Source organism: Oenanthe melanoleuca, chromosome 2 (assembly GCF_029582105.1).
Source record: "Oenanthe melanoleuca isolate GR-GAL-2019-014 chromosome 2, OMel1.0, whole genome shotgun sequence".
Classification (NCBI taxonomy): Eukaryota; Metazoa; Chordata; class Aves; order Passeriformes; family Muscicapidae; genus Oenanthe; species Oenanthe melanoleuca.
The window spans coordinates 86,445,323-86,465,676 of NC_079335.1; the positions used below are offsets into that span (position 1 = coordinate 86,445,323).

The window sequence follows — 20,354 nt, forward strand, 5'->3', positions numbered from 1 at the left end:
CGGAGGGATCGCGGAGGGAGCGCGGGGAAGGGAGAGACGCGCGAGAGGGAGAGACGCGCGAGCGCGAGCGGGTAGGGGCGGGGCGGAGGCCGCGGAGGAGCCCCCCGCGCGCGCACCAGAGGCCGCGCGCGGCGCGTGGCGGGCGGGAGCGGCGCGGGGGGAGCGAGGCCGGGCCGGGCGCGTCCCCGCTGGGACAGTGACAGCGACAGCGCTGCCGGGCCGCGGCGGAGCGCAGCGGCCGCACCAGTAGGAGGAGGACGAGGCCGCCGGCGGCGGCGGGCCGGATCGCATCATGGCCTCGGGTGGCAGCGGCGGCGGCGGCGGCAAGATCCGGACCCGGCGGCACCACCTGGGAGTCGCGAAGCCGCCCTACGCGAGGGGCAAGCAGCAGGTGAGGTCGCGCGTCAGCCCCGTGAACCTCTCCCCTGCTGCCCGGCCGCTCCGCCGGCGCTCCCCTCAGCGGCGACAGGAGGCGCCCCGCAGGCCCGGCCCGGCAGAGCCGCGTCTTCCCTCCCCCTCCCCCGCTCTCGCGCAGTCCCACGTGCGCGGCCTCGGGCCGGGGTTTCCCGGTGGAGCGGCCCGCGGCAGGGAGGAGGGAAGGGTTTCCCGCCGGGGCCGCGGGGATTGTGGGATTTCCGGGCGCTCGCCCCGCTCCGGCTCCGCCGGGTGCGGGGGGATTCTCGCCTGTTCTTTGTCTCTCGCCTGTCCCCCGCAAGGCAGGAGCGAAGGCGGGAGGAGGAGGAGGCGGCTGGGAAGGGGTAGGTGCGCATTCCCTCTCCCCTCCCGGCTCCCACTCGGCGGGATGCTCGTTTTGTCTCTGGGCTGCCCGGTTAAATCGTGGTTAAATTGATCTTAACTGGGTTATCAAGTTAGAGTTACTCGTCAGATTTAAGTGCATCGCTTCCGATATTTGCCCTTCTTGACAAATTCCAGGTTGCAGATGAGTCTTTGAGGGTGCTGGGTAGTTAGGCATCTTCCACTGCTGGTAGTTCTTTTTGTTTCGTTTGTTTGTTTTTTTGTTTTTGTGGGGTTTTTTGTAGGATGCTGCCTGCAGAACTCTTGGTGTCTTGCCTGTACCTTGACGTGCTGGTGCAGTGCAAGCCTAATTTAATTCATAAGGCGTTTGTTCTCCTTTGTACTGTAGGACAGAATAGATGGATAACATAAAGAAGCAGTTTATAAATTGCAGTACAAAGATCCTATGCCGTTTAGAGTGGCTGCAGGGAGTAGAAGCAAAGATCCTTCCCAACTCCTGTTTCTCAAGGAATTTCAAGATGCCTGGAGACAGTGCTCTGGAAATGCCTTTCACGTGTATTTATGAACGTGAAATTGACTGTTAAACCAAAGCCTTTACGTTATTAAATCGGTAATATAAGTCAGGAGATTAAATATTATATTTAAAATTGAGGGTGTGTTATGCATAAATTGTTGCTCAATTAGTTTTTATTATTTGGGAAGTCCTGTACGTAATCCTTTGTATAGCACACTGCTCAGCAGGGTTGTCCTTGTAAAGCGGGCAGGGTGACGCTTCACCCAAAGAATCACTGCACTTGCAGAGCAAATGTTGAAAGCTCATACGTTGAAATTGCAGTATCCTGCACGTGGTGATGCTGTGTAGATAGCTGATAAAACAGATGAATTCAAAATAATTAGGTTAGATGGTTTTCTGATTATTCTATTTGTTTCTTCTGTGTATTTTCTAGCGGGTTTATTTAAACAATGGGGCAAAGCAAACACGTGCTTGGGGGATATCTGTGGGATTCAGCCCAGAGCATGGATGCTGTAAATCAAATATATCAATCAAATTAACAAGTAATATATTGGGGAAGAAATAGTAAATAGGCAAATGGATAGGTGCCGGGTATGTGCATTTGTTGTAAGGGATAGCTTTTTAACCCTATGTAGCTTGCTAGCCTGTGTTACATAAAAAGGTGAGCTCTGGGTAGATAGCTGACTTGAACTGGAATTAGTTGATAAGCATTCCTATTTTCAATATAAAATCTGCTCTGCAGAAAATATTCTGTGTTTTGGTGTTGTCTATCAGTAATGAGTTTGGGAAGACATGGAAGTGCTCAATGCAGACATGATCCTGATCACCTAACTATTATCAATAAGTAAGCCAATAGAAATACTGTATTAACTTTTCTAAGAGCTTGGGGTCAAGACTGCAGTCCTGAAAACTCAGTCCTTTATCATCAAGCTCCGAAGGTGCCTAAGCACTGAATGCCATATTGCCAATGCCTTTGAAGTTCTTAGGATATCTGATTCGTTTCCACTTGCTGGAAAGATGAGTAGCATGATGCCAGGCTTACAGTGGTAAGCTTGTTGTGTGTTTTTATGATGTTGTTATGCTTTCTTGATGTTGTTATTTTGCCATAGTCTCCCAGGGAGCTTGGTCAGGTGGGTATTCTCCAGTCGTGCCCAGCGTGCTGCAGACTCAATCTTCTATTAAGTGCAGCAATGGCTTTAGAAGACATTTGGAAGATGAGATGATGCTGCTTTTCAAAGATTACTAGATAAAGCATTTGTTCAAAATGTGGTAGACCGTGCTTCAGATTTCTTTTTTGCCTGGAGGCATCAACCTACATCTTCCACTTTCTGGGCAAATATCCAGTTGCCAAGCTGTGTGTTGTCTTTGAGTTCTGACTGAAACTGTGTTGTTATCCAGAAAAAGAATGTGTAATTTATTGAGCTAGGAAGAGATGTATAAGAAGATGTTACCTTCCAAGAGTGGAAACATACAGCCTCTGATCCATGATATCGGACATTATTTGTTTTATATATTCTTGGAATAAATATGCAAAGTGCAGAATTTCCTGCCCTTTTCTCCCCACGTGCCTGATATTTCATTATGTTTGCATGTCTGTTTTTTTAAGTGTAGAATCTTTTTTTAAACCAGTCTCAGATAGGAGAGATGAACAGATGCTGCTTGGAGGATGTGACTTGCAGCTTGTATTTTCTCTTGGAAGATGGATATATGAGTAGATTTCCCCCACTAGTCAAGGAACTAAATCATGGCATTTTCCTTTCTGGCTACCATCCTGCCTTATAAAAAGTGCACTGTCAGCAGCTGTGTTATTAAACCAAGAAGCAAAAAGTAGCAGCACCACGAGGTAGGGATGGTATCCACTCACCCATCATGAAGATCTGAGGTGTGGGAATCACATCTCAGAACAGGAACAGCCTTTTTGTATCTCTTTGGTGGGGGTGTTCTTGGAGTAGAATTGTGGCATTCTCACTATGCTTTTCTAGGGGCAGAATGTTGATAGCTCCACACTGAATGAGCTGACTCTAGGTTATGCTGTGCTCAGCACACTGTAATTGCAGCTGCTTTAAGAGCTAAGCATGCCAAGTGAGGGAGCTGTTGTGTCCAGAATCTGGGTTTCATCTTCCAGATGTGGCCCCAGTGTTTCTAAATGCTGGTTTATCCTGGTCATTTGGATGGTGGGAATTACTGATGCGGATGTGTGAATGGGAGGGATGTTTACATTGCTGACTTATTAAACTGCTTCTAGTAGAGTATTTGTATGTTCCTACTGTTAATTTTATGTTTAATTTTGTACTTTTGTGTGTGTGCACATGCTGGTTTAACTTGGAACTGTGCCATTCTCATCCAGGTAACAGATTTCAGAGATTTTAAGTATGACTTAAAGGAGAAGAGAATAAAGTAACTTTTCTTGGTAATTTTTAAAGTTGATAATTAAGCATTCAAATGAAGGAGTCAGAGAACTTTGATTCTTCTGCACTTTTATTTAAACTCATACAGGCATATTTAAGCATGAGAGAAAAAAAAGTTACCTGAAAAGTGTTTATAACCTTCCCATAAACTTCTATATTCATATTAAGCTTTAGCTTAGAGCTGTTTAATATTAGAGATAATGTCTGTAGATTAAAACTTCTGCTGGGAAGTAGTATTTTTTGCTACATGTGTATGTGCCAGTGCATATTTAAAATGTAGATGTCCAAATCCAAAGATGTTTACCTTGATGAAACCAGTGTAAGTCTCTGCATGTGTTTTAATTGGTCTTGTGCTGGTGTAGATAGGACAAAGGGGACCAGAAGGCCACTGAAAGCCACTTTCATTGGCCCAGGTGGTGAAAGCCCCTCTGGATTAGTGAGTTTCACCAAGTCTCTTGAGACATCCTATAAGGTTCTTCCCAGAGGGACTAGCTGCAGGATTAGGAACTGGTAACTGTATGCAGCAGAGTCTAAAGCATTGCACTGTCACCTGCTGCTCTCTTGAGGGTAGGCTTTGCTTGGCAGTGACTGCAGGCAGAAGGGATCTTACAAACCACAAGGTTTATTTTGTGAGGAAATTTTGAAACTTTGATGCTAAAGAGTTCTGAGAGTATCATATTGAGTGATGTAACATAGGTAATGTTTCACAGACCTTAAACAGGAAAGTGCTCGTTAAAAAAATCTTTATTAAGAGTGTCCATGTGGACCTACACAATTACAAAATGCTACAATTGTATTATCTCCTGTCAACAAGATTGCACCTTGATGCACACTTAATGTGTTGTATTTGTATGCAATTCAGCTTGATTTGGTTTAGTAGTAAGCTACCACATTTAGATAAAACAAGTAGATTTGAAGGAATGTTTAATGTGTATTTAAAGATTTGTTTTCAAAGATGGGCTAATAGTAAACATCAAAAGTTTTGTCTCTGTCCCAGCAATATGATATTATATTAGCAAAACAGGTCTTTGAATTTGGCACATGGCTTTCTATTGCTACTGTAAACAAAAATGTGTCCTAATTGGGAAGAACTTACAGAACTGAGATATTGACAGTTTTCTCTCATTTAGGCTAACAGTACTTTACACTTGTACAAATTGTGATGATGATTGCTATAGCATTTAATTAATATTCTGGGGTTTGTTTCAAAGTGTTGTCGTGACAGTCTTGGAGGCTGTAAAGTGTTGAGGACAAACAATATTAGTGAGTGGTGTCTTATGAGAAGAAAAAAGCAGATGAAATAATTGACTGTGATAGCTGGGACACTGCAAATTGTCTTTGGTTGCTGGCAGCACATCACTTCCTCTGAGTTATTTATTCCTCCAGTCAGTAATTAGAACCAGTTCTTACTCCCCTGCTGTGGGCAAACTGAGCTGCTGCTGATTCTAACAACTCAGCAGGACAGAGTTCAGAATCTCTTTTTTGTGCCCAAAAATGTTTGAGCAACAGTATTACAGGTTGGTGCAGGTCACCACCTGCCGTAGCATCATGTAATGAATTCATAACTGAGATGACTGGCTTAGTGGACATGGGGCAAACTGTGGATGTTGTTTACCTGGACTTTAGCAATGCCCACAGCGTGGACTGCCATGTGATCCCTGTTGTCCACTTGGCGAAATAGAGACTTGCCAGGTGGACCGTAAAATGATTGGAAAATTAGCAGGACCATTGACCTCAAAGGGTCGTGACCAGCAGTACAAAGATCCAGTGGCAGCCAATTGCTAATGGAGCTCTCACTGGTTGATACTGCGGCTGATGCTTTTCTGTATCTTTATTAACTACCTGGGGTGAAGGAATGGCATGGATCCTCAGCAGTTTCCCAGATAATATCAAACCCTTGGGAACTTCAGCCCTGTTGTATAATGAAGAATAGGGCTGCCATTGAGGGAACTTGACAGAAATGGGCTGCCAGGAGCCTTTTGAGTTTTAATACAGGCAAATGTGAAATGTCCTTTATCTGGGATAGAACAACCCCACCTACCTGCTGGACAGCGAGTTGGACCTGAGTCAGCAGCACGCCCTTGAGGTAAAGGCCAGCTGCATACTGGGAGGTATTAGTAAGTGTGTGGGAAGGATGTTAGGGGAGTTGTTTCTTCTCCTATATGCAGCACTTCTAGGACTACGTCTGGAGTGTTGTGTCTAGTTTTGGCCTCTCCAGTTTAAATAAAAAACAAGGAAAACATACAGAATCTGGTTGAGAACACCAAAATAATGATGGCTTAGAGAGCTGTGTGTGTTCAGATTAAGAGCAGCAAGTACCTGATAAGACTATAGAGAAGGTGTAGCAAGGTGAGATTCATAGCAGTACAAAGAGATAATGGACTCAAGATGCAAAAATGGAAATTCTGATTTCATAGTAGGAAAAGTCTTTTTAACTGTAGAGTTAGCCAGCGTGTTGGAAGAACTGCCCAGAGAGGTCTCAAAACCCAGGTGGACTCAGCTGTGGATGATCTGCTGGTTTTGGCCATTTTCTGAGGAGGAGCTTGTAGTAGTAGGTGATCCTGGGGTGCCGTGCAGCCTCTATGTGTGTATGGTTCTGTCAGAGCTGCGGCAGCTGCACCACAGATCACACATGGGCATGGTTCAGTGTAAATGGCACTGTTACTCTAGGTTGGTAATCCTTTTGCTGGTCCATCCTCTAATTGTCTTTGGGGTTGTGCTGTCTCTTGAGGAAGGAAATAATGCCTCCATCTCTGTTGCAGTTTTTCCAGAGTAAATCGTGAGCTTGCCCTCAAAAAGAGAGTAACTGAGAGGCTTTTTTTCTAGGGTTGCTGTTTTGCAGACCAGTTTTTAAAAACGTCTTCTTAAAAATGTCTTTTTAGTGATGGGTCACGTGATATATTTTCCCATTTTTCTGCTCTTAAGTTGTAAAAAATCTCATGTTTTTTACATTTTATTTTTCTTTGTAATCAATTCAGTATTCACTGTACTTCACTTGGCTTGGTGCAACCCCAGTACCAATGCAAGCTGGGGCATGAGTAGATGGAGAGGAGCTCTGCCAAGGACTTGGGGTTGCTGATGGATGAGAGGCTGGATATGAGTTGGCAATGTGTGCTTCCAGAAAACCAGACATAACCTGAGCAGCATCCAAAGCAGTGTGGCCAGCAGGTTGAGGGAGGGGATTCTTCTTCCACTCCTCTTTGGTGAGGCCCCACCTGGACTATTGCATCCAGCTCTAGAGTCCCTAGCACAGAAAAGATGTGGACCTGTTGGACTGAGGCCAAAGATGGGCCTCAGGAATTGTCAGATGGCAGGAGCACGTCTCCCATGAAGGCTGAGAGAGTTAGGGCTCTTTAGCCTGGAGAAGAGAAGGTTCTGGGAAGATCTTATGGATACCTTTGAGTACCTAAAGGGGACTTAGACTCCTTTAACTGTAGGAAGGTTGATTCACACTGGATGTGAGGAGGAATTTTATAAAAAGAGGATGGTGATACTTTGGAACAGGTTACCTCTAGAGGTGGTTGAAGCCCTGTCCATGGAAACATTCACAGTCAGATTGGGTGGGGCTCTGAGCCACCTGATTTAGTTAAACCATGCCCCTGCTCATTGCAGGGAGGTTTGGACTAGATGACCTCTAAAGGTCCCTTCCAGCCCAAAATATTCAATGAATTGGTGTGTGTGGTACTTAACCAGAAGATCTTTGGGTGGGTTTGGCTTACTTGAGGCTGCTGTGGTTTTTTCAACTAAACATGAGTTCATCTTTACATTCCCATTTGCTCAGGTGAAATGTGTGTGCTAACACAGGTACACCAGCACGCGTTGAGTCCTACAGCTGTGAATAGTACACACGCAATTTGCGATTATCTGAGCCAGTAAAAAAATTTCTTTCTCTTTGCTGAGACTATTTAATATTTTCTTGATGGCTCTTGGAAAAAGCTGTGTGAAAGTATCTTGGGGACTGGCTGACTTTGCTTTGTTTATGGCTGTATTTTGAATCAAGTGTTTTTGAAATAGATATGTCTCAAGACTCCTTCCCTTATTAGAGCTCAAGGCCTGGTGATTTCCAAGACTGAAGTAAATTAAGCAGAGAGCTAAACTGTTGAATTATAATTTTCTTTGAGACTGGTTTACTGTGAGGCACTGAAATGTTTACATTAATGAGATATTAAATTGGTGAGACAGCAATACAGGTGCATTTGTAATTAAAATAATCCTGAGAAAAACAGATGAAAACAACATTTAAACTGATTTAAATGTAGCTGTGTTCAGGAATTGCTGTGGTGAAACCAGATACGTATTAAATTTATCTGTTACAGTGCTTGTGTTGTAATGTCAGCCCTCAGTATTTGTTACTAAGCTTACTTTACAGAGTTGTAGAATATATACAGATTTGTAGATGATTTTTTAGTGATCTTCAGTCACTAAAAAAATAATCTCACATAGAGTAGGAAGGCTTTAAGTTTCACTGAAGTACCAAATTATCACTGCGAGTAACTAAAGATGATTATTTAATTACTTGATTGTAATTTGCCTGTTCAAATTTGTGAATTAGATAACATACTGAAGGTGCAACAGGATTGGCTGTAGATTTTGCAAAATGACTAGTATGTGGTATTGTCAGCTCAGTTTGTAGATCAGCATGGACAGAAAAGAAACTTCACAGTGACGATGTGGATATTTTGCTGTCTTTTGCTAATAATGCATTATATTTAAAAATTTAATTCCAACCTTCTGTTTTGAAGACTGTGCTTTCCAAAATGTCAGGAGTGAGATTTTGTATCTTGATTTTGTGAAATATGCTTTAAACCTTCAAGCCTTGTCCTCACTAGGAAGCACTGGACACAGGGATGGGACGTGGGCAAGCTGTGAGTTGACCTCAGATGGCATTTGGCCATTGCTTGAGGAGTTGTTGCAGAATTTGGGCTGCCCATTTTGGTGGTTTAGATACATATTGTGTCCTCACCACTTTGTGCTATAGATTAGCCTGTGATACCATGTTTTGTTGGTGAGCACTTTCAGGCAAAATGGCATTGAAATGTTGAATTCCTTGCTGGGAGCCTTGTACATTTTAGCAGGTAGCAAATTTGTAGTGTGAGGTATGCGTTTATAGTCCTTGTATGCATGAACTTCTTGGCTATAAATGGAGAAAAGAGGAAGACTTGGCCATTATCAGTTGTGTTTGGTGATTTTGAAATACTGTAATGAATTTGGTCGTACTGTATATAGAATTTTATGCCTTGTGTATTTAAATCATAAATATAAAATGTGTGTTATACTTTGCTAAACTTGATAACTTGTGCTAATGGACTTGTAAAAACCATCTGGTGCCATGGTAAATGTTCTTCTTCATCATTGTAGTTTTAAACTTCTTGTCCATTTGGTTATGTCAGAAATAAAAGTAAAAACAGTAAGTTTGGGCTATAGGGTTTCCTTATAGGAAAGATTACCTAAGCAGCATTTCAATTAATATAATTTTTGGTACTGCTTATGAAACTTGGTTGCCACAGTGTGTCTCTAGCTAAGTTGCAGCAGTCTTCAATTAAAAAATATTAACTACTTGGAGTTTCTTCTTAAATTGGGAAAGAAAGGAATTTAAAACTGCTTGTAAAGTTGTAAGGGAAAATAGTCTCACGAATCTTAAACTTTTTGATTTTTCTTCTGATATAAGTGCACTTGCATCTCAAAGTATAATGCTGAATGTAATTTACAGCACCCATTGCTGATCGCTGCTGAGGGTTAGCTAGTGCCTATGTAGTGCTTCCTAAAAAGAAGAAAGAAAGGTACCTTGTACTTCATGTGCGTTTTGTCATGTCACTGTGTCAGCTGAAGGTGTGGACAAAACTTGAGATAAAACCATTCAGTGTCACAAGGATTTAACCTAGTGGGTTAGGCACTGATTTATCTCTTTATCTCTCTTTAGAGCATATACTGGAGTTTTGCTCTCAGTTGTACATGATAATGGTGTGTACAAATGTGCAAACAGTGCCAGAAAATACCTGAATTTGCCTGGAATGTTTATTCTAAAGCTAACTAAACTAAGGAAAATAAGGCTCACTCAAGCAATAAGAAAAAAATACACTGGCATCTGGTAATGTAATCCCTTCTTCATGACTTTCAGGAATAAATCTGAACTAGCCTACTTGCCTTAAATAAAATTGTTGTTTTTAAAATGTTACATAATTAATAACATTCCTGAAACATATTGTTCATATTAAGTTTCATTGTCTTTTTTCTAAATGAAATATCAAACTCTGCTGTCCTACATCCAAATAGAAGCCACTCCCTAAATAGCAAAAGCAGAGTTAGTCTAAGCCAGTCTAAGTCTGCTGCTGCAAGAGACAATCATGTCATGTTTCCATTTCTATTCCTGCTTTTGCATGAGCATCAATGCAGGCACATAGTAAGCTGTACCAGCAACCTGATGCCCTCACCATCACAGTCTGTAGACAGGTTTTTGGTTGGATCTGTTTAATAGAGCCCTGCTATAGTTTTTCATTTGGTTGCTTATATGTGCTAGTGGCAGCTATAAGGGAAGGGTGAGGTGGAGAATGGGACAGTCCTTAATGACAACACAGACACAGGATGATTGAAAAGAGGGAGAAGTTTTATTTCTGTTCCTCTGGTTCTGGTCTGATCATGCTTTCTCTCAGGCCAGTTCTGGTGCGCTAAGCCAGTTTAACTCATTAGCCTAGCAGAGAAACACATACTTTTTGCCAGATTGATGAATTCAGCTAGTATGGAGAGTAGCCTTCTATGTGCTAGAGCTGGCATAAGCTAACTGTGGGGGATGGAGGGCAAGAAAATTCCTTGTTGGTGTTTGGAAGTGGTTAGATTGATCTGTTCTATCTCAGTGAACTTCACCATTAGGGGCATGTTTTCTTTTTGAGGACTTACTGATTCATATGTTCTTGTAACTTTACTTTGAAATTGGAAGCAAGGAAGTCTCTGAGAGGTAGGAATTTGATGCTTTTCAAAGGTATGTGTACAGTGAAGTGGAAATTAGCTCTTTTATCCACTTGGGTATTTTGCATTTCTGACAAATTTCTGTAAATGTGTGACTGTTATATAATTTTTATACAATTTCTTTCATACTTAAGCCTCCTGGACTACAATCAACTCAATTACAAAACAGATATTTTCGAGTAATGTGTCACTGCTGAGTGCTCCGGCCAGCACTTTCCTCACCCTGTGCAATGTGAAAGACCCTTACAAGCTGGAACAACTTTCTTGTTCTGTAAATATTTTGGGCCAAAAAATAGCCTGCTTCTAAGTTTGGAATTCAAACAAACTGCCACAAATTGCTGTTTTTTCTTTCTTTATATAAATCCTTTGAAGAAATGGTACTTTAAAGTAGTAAATTATGGCACCTTTTTGTTAACTGATACTTCTGTTTATATATCTTTTGCTTAGTGTATTGGTTTTGAAAGCAAAACCAGTGAGATACAATTTAATAGGAAAAAAAAAGAAAAATAAAATACATGCAATAGTACAAAAGAGAAACTACTGACAGAGTCAGAATACAACCTGACACCCCTCTAGTTAGGCTGGTGGTAGCAGTTCAGATGAAGTGGTCTTCTTGAAGCAGTGATCCTATAGAAAGGGCTGGTAGCTCTTGTCCTCTGGAAACCAGTGGGTAAGGGTGGCCTTGGTGTTCCAAATCTCAGTTTTTATCTAGGTAGGAAAGGCTTGGCTTCTCCCCCTGGGTGGAGCATCTCACAATGGGATGATGTAATTTTATCAGTCATGCAATGGGACTCAATGGCCCTTTAACAGAAGATATCTTCCTGGAGGAAGGGTGGGTCATGGGAAAGATGAAGAACATTGACCCATCTGGTTTTTAACAGATGGCCCATTAGCAGAGGATATCTCCACAGAGATAAGAATCACTGCCCCACCTGGTTTCAGCGGATGGTGATCGAATACATACTTTTGATTATATCTTTACATCAACACTTAGTGTTGCAGCCAGCATGGATTTATGAAAGGCAAGTCCTCCTTGACCAATCTGATCTCCTTCTGTGATGGAGTTACGTGCTTGGTGGGGGAAAGGCTCTGGGTATTGGATGTCATCTACCTAGAATTTAGTAAAGCCCTTGGCAACATTTCTCACGGTCTTCTCCTGGAGAAGCTGACTTCCCATCGTGTGAGTAGTAGGATCTTTACTGAGTAAAAAAACTGTCTGGATGGCCATGCCCAGAGCATGGTGGTGAATGGAGTTGCATCCAGCTGGTGACCAGTCACAAATAGTGTTTGCCAGGGCTCAAAATTGCGGCCAGTCCTTTTTAACATCTTTATTAATGACCTGGATAAGGGGATCAGTTGCACCCTAGGCCAATTTGCATATGACACCAAGTTGGGCAGGAGTGTTGATCTGCTGGAGGACAGGAAAGATCTAGAGGGGGATCTAGAAAGGCTGGTAGATGAGCTGAGGCCAATTGTGTAAGGTTCAATAAGATGAAGTGCCAAAATCTGAATCTGAGTCACAACAAACCCCTGCAGTGCTGCTGACTGGGATAAGGGTGGCTGGAAAGATGCCTGGTGGAAAAGGACCTGGTGATGCTGGTCAGCAGTGGCTGAACAGGAGCCATCTGTGCCCAGCTGGCCAGAAAGGCCACTGGCCTGGATCAGTAATAGTATGGGCAGCAGGACCGGGGCAGTGATTGTTCCCTGTACTCAGCACTAGTGAGGCCACACCTGGAATCCTGGAATCAGATTTGGGCCAGTCTTTAGAAGGAAGACACTGCGGGGCTAGATGTGCTCAGAGAAGGGCAGTTGGAGGTGGCACTTGAGGATGTGATTTAATAGTGATCATGATGGTAGTGCTGAGTTAACAGTTCATTCAACAGTTTGATGATCTTTAAGATCTATGACCTCCATGATTCCATGACCTCATGAGAAGAGGGCTGTGGACTCTCCAAGGAAGATTTTCAGTCTTCAATACATGACTTTGGGCCCTGGAAATGGGCTTCTGGAGATGAGGGGGGTTTGAACCCTGAGGCTGGGGTTTTTTTGAGTTTTGTGCTCTCAAATAATGCTTCAATACCTTGAACTAAGTTTCTGCTCCCTAGAAATAGGGTTTTGGAGGAAGCATTTGAGCTTATTAGATAAAAGGCTGAATCCTAAATAGGAGGTTTTGATTCCTGTGATGGAGGCTTTGGAAGCTATGATTTAGGCCTTTGTACTCTGTGAAGAAGACTTCAAATTCTACAAATGAGGCTTTGAGCCTTCCAAATCAAACTTGGAGCCTTCAAAATAGTGCTCTGGGCCCTTCAGATGAGTCTTGGGACCTAAGGAGCAGGGCTTGGAAATCAGAAATGAGTGTTTATGCCCAAACAAGGAGGGTTTGGACTCTTGGGTAACAGTTGAACAATGATCTGAGAGGTCTTTTCCAGCTTTAATAGTTCAGTGATTCCATGATGTCAAGCCAATGTGCTTTGGAGTAGCTGTTACTGTAGTTACTGTTGCTATGATGTTTATATACATAGACTTAGACCTAGCAGAGCTGCAGACACTTGAGGTGATGCACAGATTTTGAAAAACTGTTGTAAGTACCTATGCATATTCAGACCTACTGGGGTCTTTCTGGTGGATTTTCATTTTGTTCAGCTTTCCTGCTGATATTCTTTGGGATGAGTGTATTTGCATTGTGAAGACAGCAATTGATAGTGACCTCTGAAATCAGTCAGTTAAGGAGTAAAACATGTTCACTGCGTAAAACACAGAAGTCACACAATTGGGATTGCCCCACTGTGTCTTCTGCCCTTCCCCGATATTAAGTTTGGTAGCTGTGTAGCCTGTAGAAATAAGAAGTTTAGAGATGAGAACATAGACTGCATGCCTACCTGAGACTGGGAACTAGAACAGTTTTTGTGCAGTAGCATGTTCAGAGTAGTTGCACTGAATAAAGATGTTCTGGAAGAAACTGGTTCATCATTGTGGCATGAGGAATTTTGCTGGAGAATAAGCGTGCTAGAGTTGTCTGTTGCTGTGTCTTTTGTATTTCCTATCTGAAGATATGTTGGCATCAATGAGATTGTGTACTGTCCTTGTCAGCCTTCTATAAGGATTGATGAGTCCTCTCCAAGGAGATGGGATGGACAAAGTGCAGAGCTGGTGACATGGTACTAGAGGGGGAGTGCTCTGCTGCTGACAGAGTTGGTTTGTTTGCATGCGCAGGGAAAAGATGTTCAGATGCATGTGCTGAAGAATAAGAAAACTGCAAGTTAGGGTAAGATGAAAATGCCAGCTTTAAAGTGTAAGGCATGACATTTTGCTGAATTGTTCTGGCAAGAATAAGGAGTAGGCATGTTCAAATGTGTAGTTGGCCAGTCGTACCTTAACTGCCTGACTTGATCAGGAATCCAACCACAGAGCTTTATTGGCTTTTAGCTCTGATAGGCAGGTAAGAGATGATGGAAGGAATTTATTTTTTTGTGTGTATGTGTCATCTGTGTTTATTTCAATATGCTTGTAGAATACTTTTAGGGGGAAGGTGTCTTGTTTTTTTAATGGGATCTATGTTTGATGATGGACATTTATAATGCCTGCATATGACACAGTGCCTTTAATACATTTTGCAGACAGAAAATGTAGGTGCCTTTACATGTATTTTGCTTTCTCTTGCTTTGTCACTGAGCCGGGATTACTCTGCAGTATAAAACTATGCTCCTTGTCTACCACGGTGCCTAAGCCAGATGGAGCAGGCCATTAGTACTTGGTGCAGTACAGCTGTGCTGAGTTCCAGATCATGGGTAGGTTTGGGAAGTTACCCTGTGTTACCCAGCTTGGAATGCTGATTATGTGGAGAATGGCAAGGCTGCCATTTGCATGAAAGGGTCAAACCATTCTGGTGTCAGATACAGATGGTAAAATGTCATCTTGGTTAATTACTAGTCTAGCTGCATTCTCCGGTTACTCATTAGGATTACTAATGATTGGGTGTTTACCTTTCTGGATGACTATGACGGCTTCTTCCGTCTTGAGTCTCAGGTAGATTTCAGTCCTGGGAGGATTTCCTCAGCAAGAGAATCACACTGGCGCCTGTTTTATGGCCAGTAATGTCTTATTCTCTAATGGAGAGACTCTCCAGCAATACTGAATGTAGTCATGCCTAGCTTTTTGGAATGAGTATTGCTTTGGATGCACTTTGTGTTTTGACCATTTGCTTGTTTTGGCAAGTTTTTACTCCTCTGAGTACCAGAAATGCTTTTATTCAAAGCAGAAAAATATTCATTCCTCTAAAGGGGGACAGAGTTTCATAAGTAAAGGTGAAAATGAGGGGCTGGGAACAGAGTACAGACTGCCTCTTTGCTGGTGCCAAGCACTCAACTGCATGTGAGCTCTGATGCAGTTTTTTGTTGTTGGAAAGCTGAGGCTTAGTGTTTGTGTAGAATAGCAGCAACATCCTGAGCATGGCATATTAGTGTGCATCTTAGTGTAGTAATTGTGATAAATGTGTTTATTACGCTATATTCTATCTGTTTAAGCTGTCCCAGGCTAGTTATTCTGTCTTTGTGCAAGTAAAATATTAAATTACAGATCATTATGAAAAATGTCAGATTGTAAATTAAGATGACTTTCTTTTGGTGAAAGACTTTTATTTTCTACCTTTCATTTCTCCTCTTTGCCAGCTTTCATCCTAACTCCAGATTCAAGGGTGTCCTGTAAGTTGGTGCTTGTGAATGAAAGATGTGAATGACAGATACGGGCTTTTTCTTTCATGTATGCTGATTTTTTAAAGAAAATTGAATACAAAAGGGTTCTTGTTTCAGAGTTATTTACTAGACTAACTACTATGTGTTCAAAGAGTATTCTCAATTTTCTACACACGAATAATAATTTTTAGGAAATTTTGTTGCCTAAACCCAGAAAAATAACAAAGTACCTTGATGCATGTGTTAGCAACTGGCAATGAAGTTCAACAAAAATCTTTTTTACACTCTTGGTTTTCAGTTTCCAAAGTATTGAAATTATGGAGATAGCTTTGCTGCTTTCTTTCAGCTTGCGTAGGTTAGCACCTGGTTCTGTGGCTGCAGTCGGTGTAAGAGGAGCAGCTCCATGTTGCAAGCACTCTGCTGCACAGGATTGAGATTTGATAAGAAAGCATGATGAAAATTTGAGGACGTGATGGGGAACAAGTGACTGCCTAAAACAAAAAGTTAAATAAATATTTCTTACTAGAATGTAAGAATGTAAGAAATAATTGGTAAATGTCAAAATGGAAATTGCTTTTATGTATTCAGTAACTGCCAAATATTAAGGTTCGGAGATACAAAACTTTAACATACCATGCAGTGAAATTTGATCAAATTGAATCTGTTTAACAGTCCTGTAGTGAGGACTTTTGTTCATCTCTTGCTGTTTTTTCTGAGATCCTCTCAGGATACCCTCACTGTACAGAGCATAATAGTGGGGGTTTTGATGTACATTGTTCCTGCAGTTCAGCATTAGAAAAAGAACTATTTAAGTTCACTGACTTTAGTAGCTATTACTGCTCATCACTATTGCTGTAGATAATTGCTGAGCTTCTGGGTTTGATGGTTTTTCATGTGAAGGTGTTAGAAGGAAAAGTCCTCAAAAAATGTGCATACATCAGGAGTTATTTAGAAAGTGAATTTCTTGATGACCTTGTGACTTGACAAGCCTTTGGTGAGCTTCAGCTGTAGTTTCAGAATGTGGAAGTTTTGCCAAGGTCACTGGGAAGTGCAGAAACTGGCGGGTTTCAGTGGGGTTCAGTGTTAGGTGCGTTTTTATCATGTGTGTTCCAGAAGTATAGGAATTCTTTATCAAGTATCCGCCACTGTCCTATCTTATTCATCTGAATATTGCTGTCTAATGTCTGTCTTAGAGGTCTGTGCAAGGTTGCATCCCAGAGTATGCTACTGACTGTATTTCCTATACTGTTCTTTCAAGCTGGGACTCCTTAGCAGAGTGACCGAATCAGTGAAAAACATTGTACCAGGATGGCTGCAGAAGTATTTCAATAAAAGGGAAGATAAATGTGTAGATATGAATGAATCTGCAAACGAGGAAGAGAATCCAGTAAACTATCACCATGATTATGCAAATGAAGATGCCATGGTAATTGATGGGAGAGTCACGCCTGAATCAGCAAGAATTAATTTAGAAGGTATGTGAAGTATCATTTAGTATTCTGACCATCTGTATTTATTCACAGATTTCTAGTTTTGAATCTGCATTTCTAGGGGAGGCTGGAAGGAGCGTTTGGACAGAAAAAAAAGCGCACAACAAAAAGCCCCACAACACCCAAACCAAAACGACCAACCATCTGAAAAACCCAACCCAAAATAACCCCACACATAGCAAAAACAAAGGAAAAAACCTCAGCAACTCAGTTTATAGAACTGCCTTAGCTTCAAAGTTTAAACATACTGAAAGTTGACTTAGAGCCCTTGGAAGTCACGAATTAACTTCAGGTGGTCAACTAGCCAAGTGCAAAATATTGCTAGCGTTCATTTGTAAGTGTGCTGGGTTACATTTTCTTTTTAAAGGATCTGGGATGAAAGTTTATCTAGTTACCTAAGGCAGTAGAAATATTAGTTTGTTTAATGAAAGCCCAGATGCTAGAATGCCAGAGGAAAATTCCTTCATGTGTCCTGATTTTTTTTTTTCTTTCCTTTGGGCTTCTTCAATCAATTCATTACATTTCCTTGTTAGTTCAGTGGAGATCTAGGGAACTTTGTTTATGACATTATTCTTTTTGAAATATTTTGTAGCATTAATGAGTGGCATTGCTGGCTTGGGGTCTTTGCATACTATTTGGATCCTTGGCAAAGAAGTTTACAACCCTTTTATCATATTAGAATTAATCTGTGCTTTCTGTCTATGCATCTCACTGTTTCTGTAGTACTGTCTGAATTCACATATCTGAGTCTCTCTTAAACTAGCAGTTTTGGGAACTCAGTTTTTAATTAGGTGAGAAATTTTGTCTGAGCTCGTGTACATAACCATCTGTGTGGACAGTCAGCTGCTTCTGTTGTTGGCAGAATGAAAAGTAATGAGGAAATACCTTTCTCACCAATGTTATCTAATTGTAAATAAGGAGCTTTACTGCCCTCTGTGTAGCTGTAGCTTGAGCATGAGTTTGTATAAAGGAATAGAGAAGGTTTTCATGAATGAGTAACATGTGTTGGCTTTCCTGAAGGATTGTGTGAAAGAACCTTTCAGTGGGAACAGCTGCACAGCAAACTTACGAGCTCCAAGAAATCCAGAGCAGATGGGACCCCCTAGAACCTTCAGTAGCTTGTGTTGCAGTTTGTGAACTAATATTGTAGTTAATATTTCTACCTGTAGTAAATGGTTACTGGTATTTTTTATTTTAGAAAGCCTGTTTCTTTGGCTATGAGGTACCAGTGTGTAAGAGCCTGTTTTCCTTTACTTGGCCAGCCTTTGGTCTGATAACGCTTTCTTTCATCTCAAACAAGATAGTCCTAGAAATCTACCAGTGCTTTGGAAAATTAATTACTAGTAGTGCAGTGCTTGTGAAGATTGAAGTAGCTAGTTTAAGCTTCAGTGCAAATGTCAGGATGATAGTGTCTCAGAGTTATATTCATACCCAGAAATTGTGGGAGGTACTGTAGAAATATGGATATCAGGCACGATGGCCATTAATTGCTGTTCTGTTCATGTGGCTAGTTGGAGCTGAGACCACCTCTTATAGGACACTGGCAATGTTTACAGACCCTTTTCATGAGGAAAAAATGCCCATCTTACAACTGAGACATTGCTTATTTGTCCTTTGTGCCAAAATCTTAAAAACTAATGGATAGGAGATAATTCACCTGTAGCACGACCTGATACGGTAGAATTTGGAAGGGAGGAGGATGACACCAGAACAAAAAAACCCCCGAAAATCTTTGCAAATGCATATTTTCATGTTACATATTTAAACTAACGCTGTTTTTTTAACAAGATGATAAAAACTACAGAGTTGACTGTAATCTCAAATTTTGGAAAGCTTATTGCAAGCATTATCTGGAGGAAAATGAATTTATAGATGTTTGATTTAGCGAAAGACACAGTTTAAGCGCTTGAGTGCAGGGTCAGATTTTGATGAAATTCAGAAAAGTCCCATTCTTAAGTACTTCTTAGTGCCACATTAATGCTTAGTATTGCAAGCAGTGTTGTTGTTGTAATCAGACATATGAAACCCTATCTGGGTGAGGAAGTTAAATTCGGCTTCTCTATTTTTGTGCTTAGAACTTGGCAGTAAGCATGGCTGTTGATAGAAAACAGGTTTTGGCTTCTGTGAGCTTGTCTATAGGGAAGCTGATTGTCTCGCTGTTCTTGTGTAGAGCCATGCACGAGCAGGTCTGCACTGAACTTCTCGGATGTGTTAACAAGGCCCTCCCTTCACCGGAGCCATTTGAACTGCACCGTGTTGGATTCCACAGTCCCACACTGTCAGCCCTCCACATCTTCTGCACTTGGCATCAGCAGTCCTGGGCTGTCCCTCGTAAAGGAAATAAAAGATTCTACCTCTCAGCACGATGACGATAACATCTCAACAACCAGTGGCTTCTCCTCTAGAGCATCTGATAAAGGTAACTTTTATGTTCTCTATTTTGATTTGTTTGATAACATGAAGTACTTTGTATTTTTTAGTATTCCACATTGTCTTACTAGGTAAAGGAGGAGAATGTCAGCTCTAGATATTAGAATTAAATCTATTTTTTAGTATTTTAGAAGTATATTATCCTGTCACCTTTTAAATATAACCATGGATTGGAATACATTTATGAGTTCCTGATATTCTAAAGAGTCAGTGCTGATAAATACAGTTTAGCTCAATACCTGTAAATCTTGAATGGGGACAATAGGAGAAGAAGATGACTTGCTGTAGCTTGATAGCTAGGTTGATTGCCTAGAAGGAGGAGTGACTTCGAATTTCTCACTCACAGCTGAGTATATGAGTAAATACAGTTGACAAATAAAAACATAAGATATTCTCATATCTCTTTTTACCAGGAGTTAGTAAAGCAACTATTCTGATTGAACAAGTTTGGACTGCTTTTTTTTTTTTGCTATGCTTGGTAGAGGGCATCATTTGTCAATACTTTCTTGTTTTTTGCCAAATTCAGTAAAGAATTTACACAATTTTAAAGCAAAAAAAAACCCCTAATGTATTGTATTTATGTAGATTGTAATCTAGGTGTCTCACTGAGAACAGGCAAACAGCAAGTTTGCAAATTTTTCTGTTCCCCCATACAAATGGGGATGGAGGCATGCTCAGCCAGTTCTCTGGAGACCATAGTTTGACAATTCAAAGTAGGTATTGCCAGGGTGTAGCAATATAACCTGACTTTGCTAGAACTTTCTGGTGCGTCTCCATAGAACATATGGAAAATAGGTGGTTAACTCAGTTAATTCAGCCTTTGGGTAACTTTTCAGGTTCAAGACCTGGTCAGTTGTGTACTATGCGGGTTTCTAACCCTCTACCGGCATAGGAAAAACTTTGTATCATTAGAGATGCTGCAGTGTTTATGCAGTTCCTTTATTTTGTCATGAAAGAAGAAAAAATAAGATTGTATTGTATTTGAAATGCGCTATTAACTTGTGAATGCTTTTGAAAGATTACTGAAAGGTCATGTATTCACAGTTCTGTGAACAGATTTTAGGTTCAGAGTTGGTACTTGGATTTCATACCATATGTGAAA

At 41.3% G+C, this 20,354-nt stretch overlaps 1 protein-coding gene across 4 annotated transcripts in view; it reads left to right on the forward strand.

Moving 5' to 3' along the window:
• The first annotated feature begins 65 nt into the window (after positions 1-65).
• The window catches only part of NUP153 (nucleoporin 153), a 44,089-nt gene continuing 23,800 nt past the window's right edge, over positions 66-20,354 (forward strand). For 2 of the 4 annotated variants that reach the window (XM_056485571.1, XM_056485572.1), the window contains exons 1-3: positions 67-391; positions 16,591-16,807; positions 18,993-19,241. In XM_056485571.1, coding sequence (XP_056341546.1) covers positions 293-391; positions 16,591-16,807; positions 18,993-19,241 — 565 coding nt within the window. In that variant the 5' untranslated portion in view covers positions 67-292. Of the gene's footprint in view, positions 392-572; positions 759-16,590; positions 16,808-18,992; positions 19,242-20,354 lie in introns of those variants that run through there. The other 2 variants (XM_056485574.1, XM_056485575.1) reach the window with 2 other exon arrangements.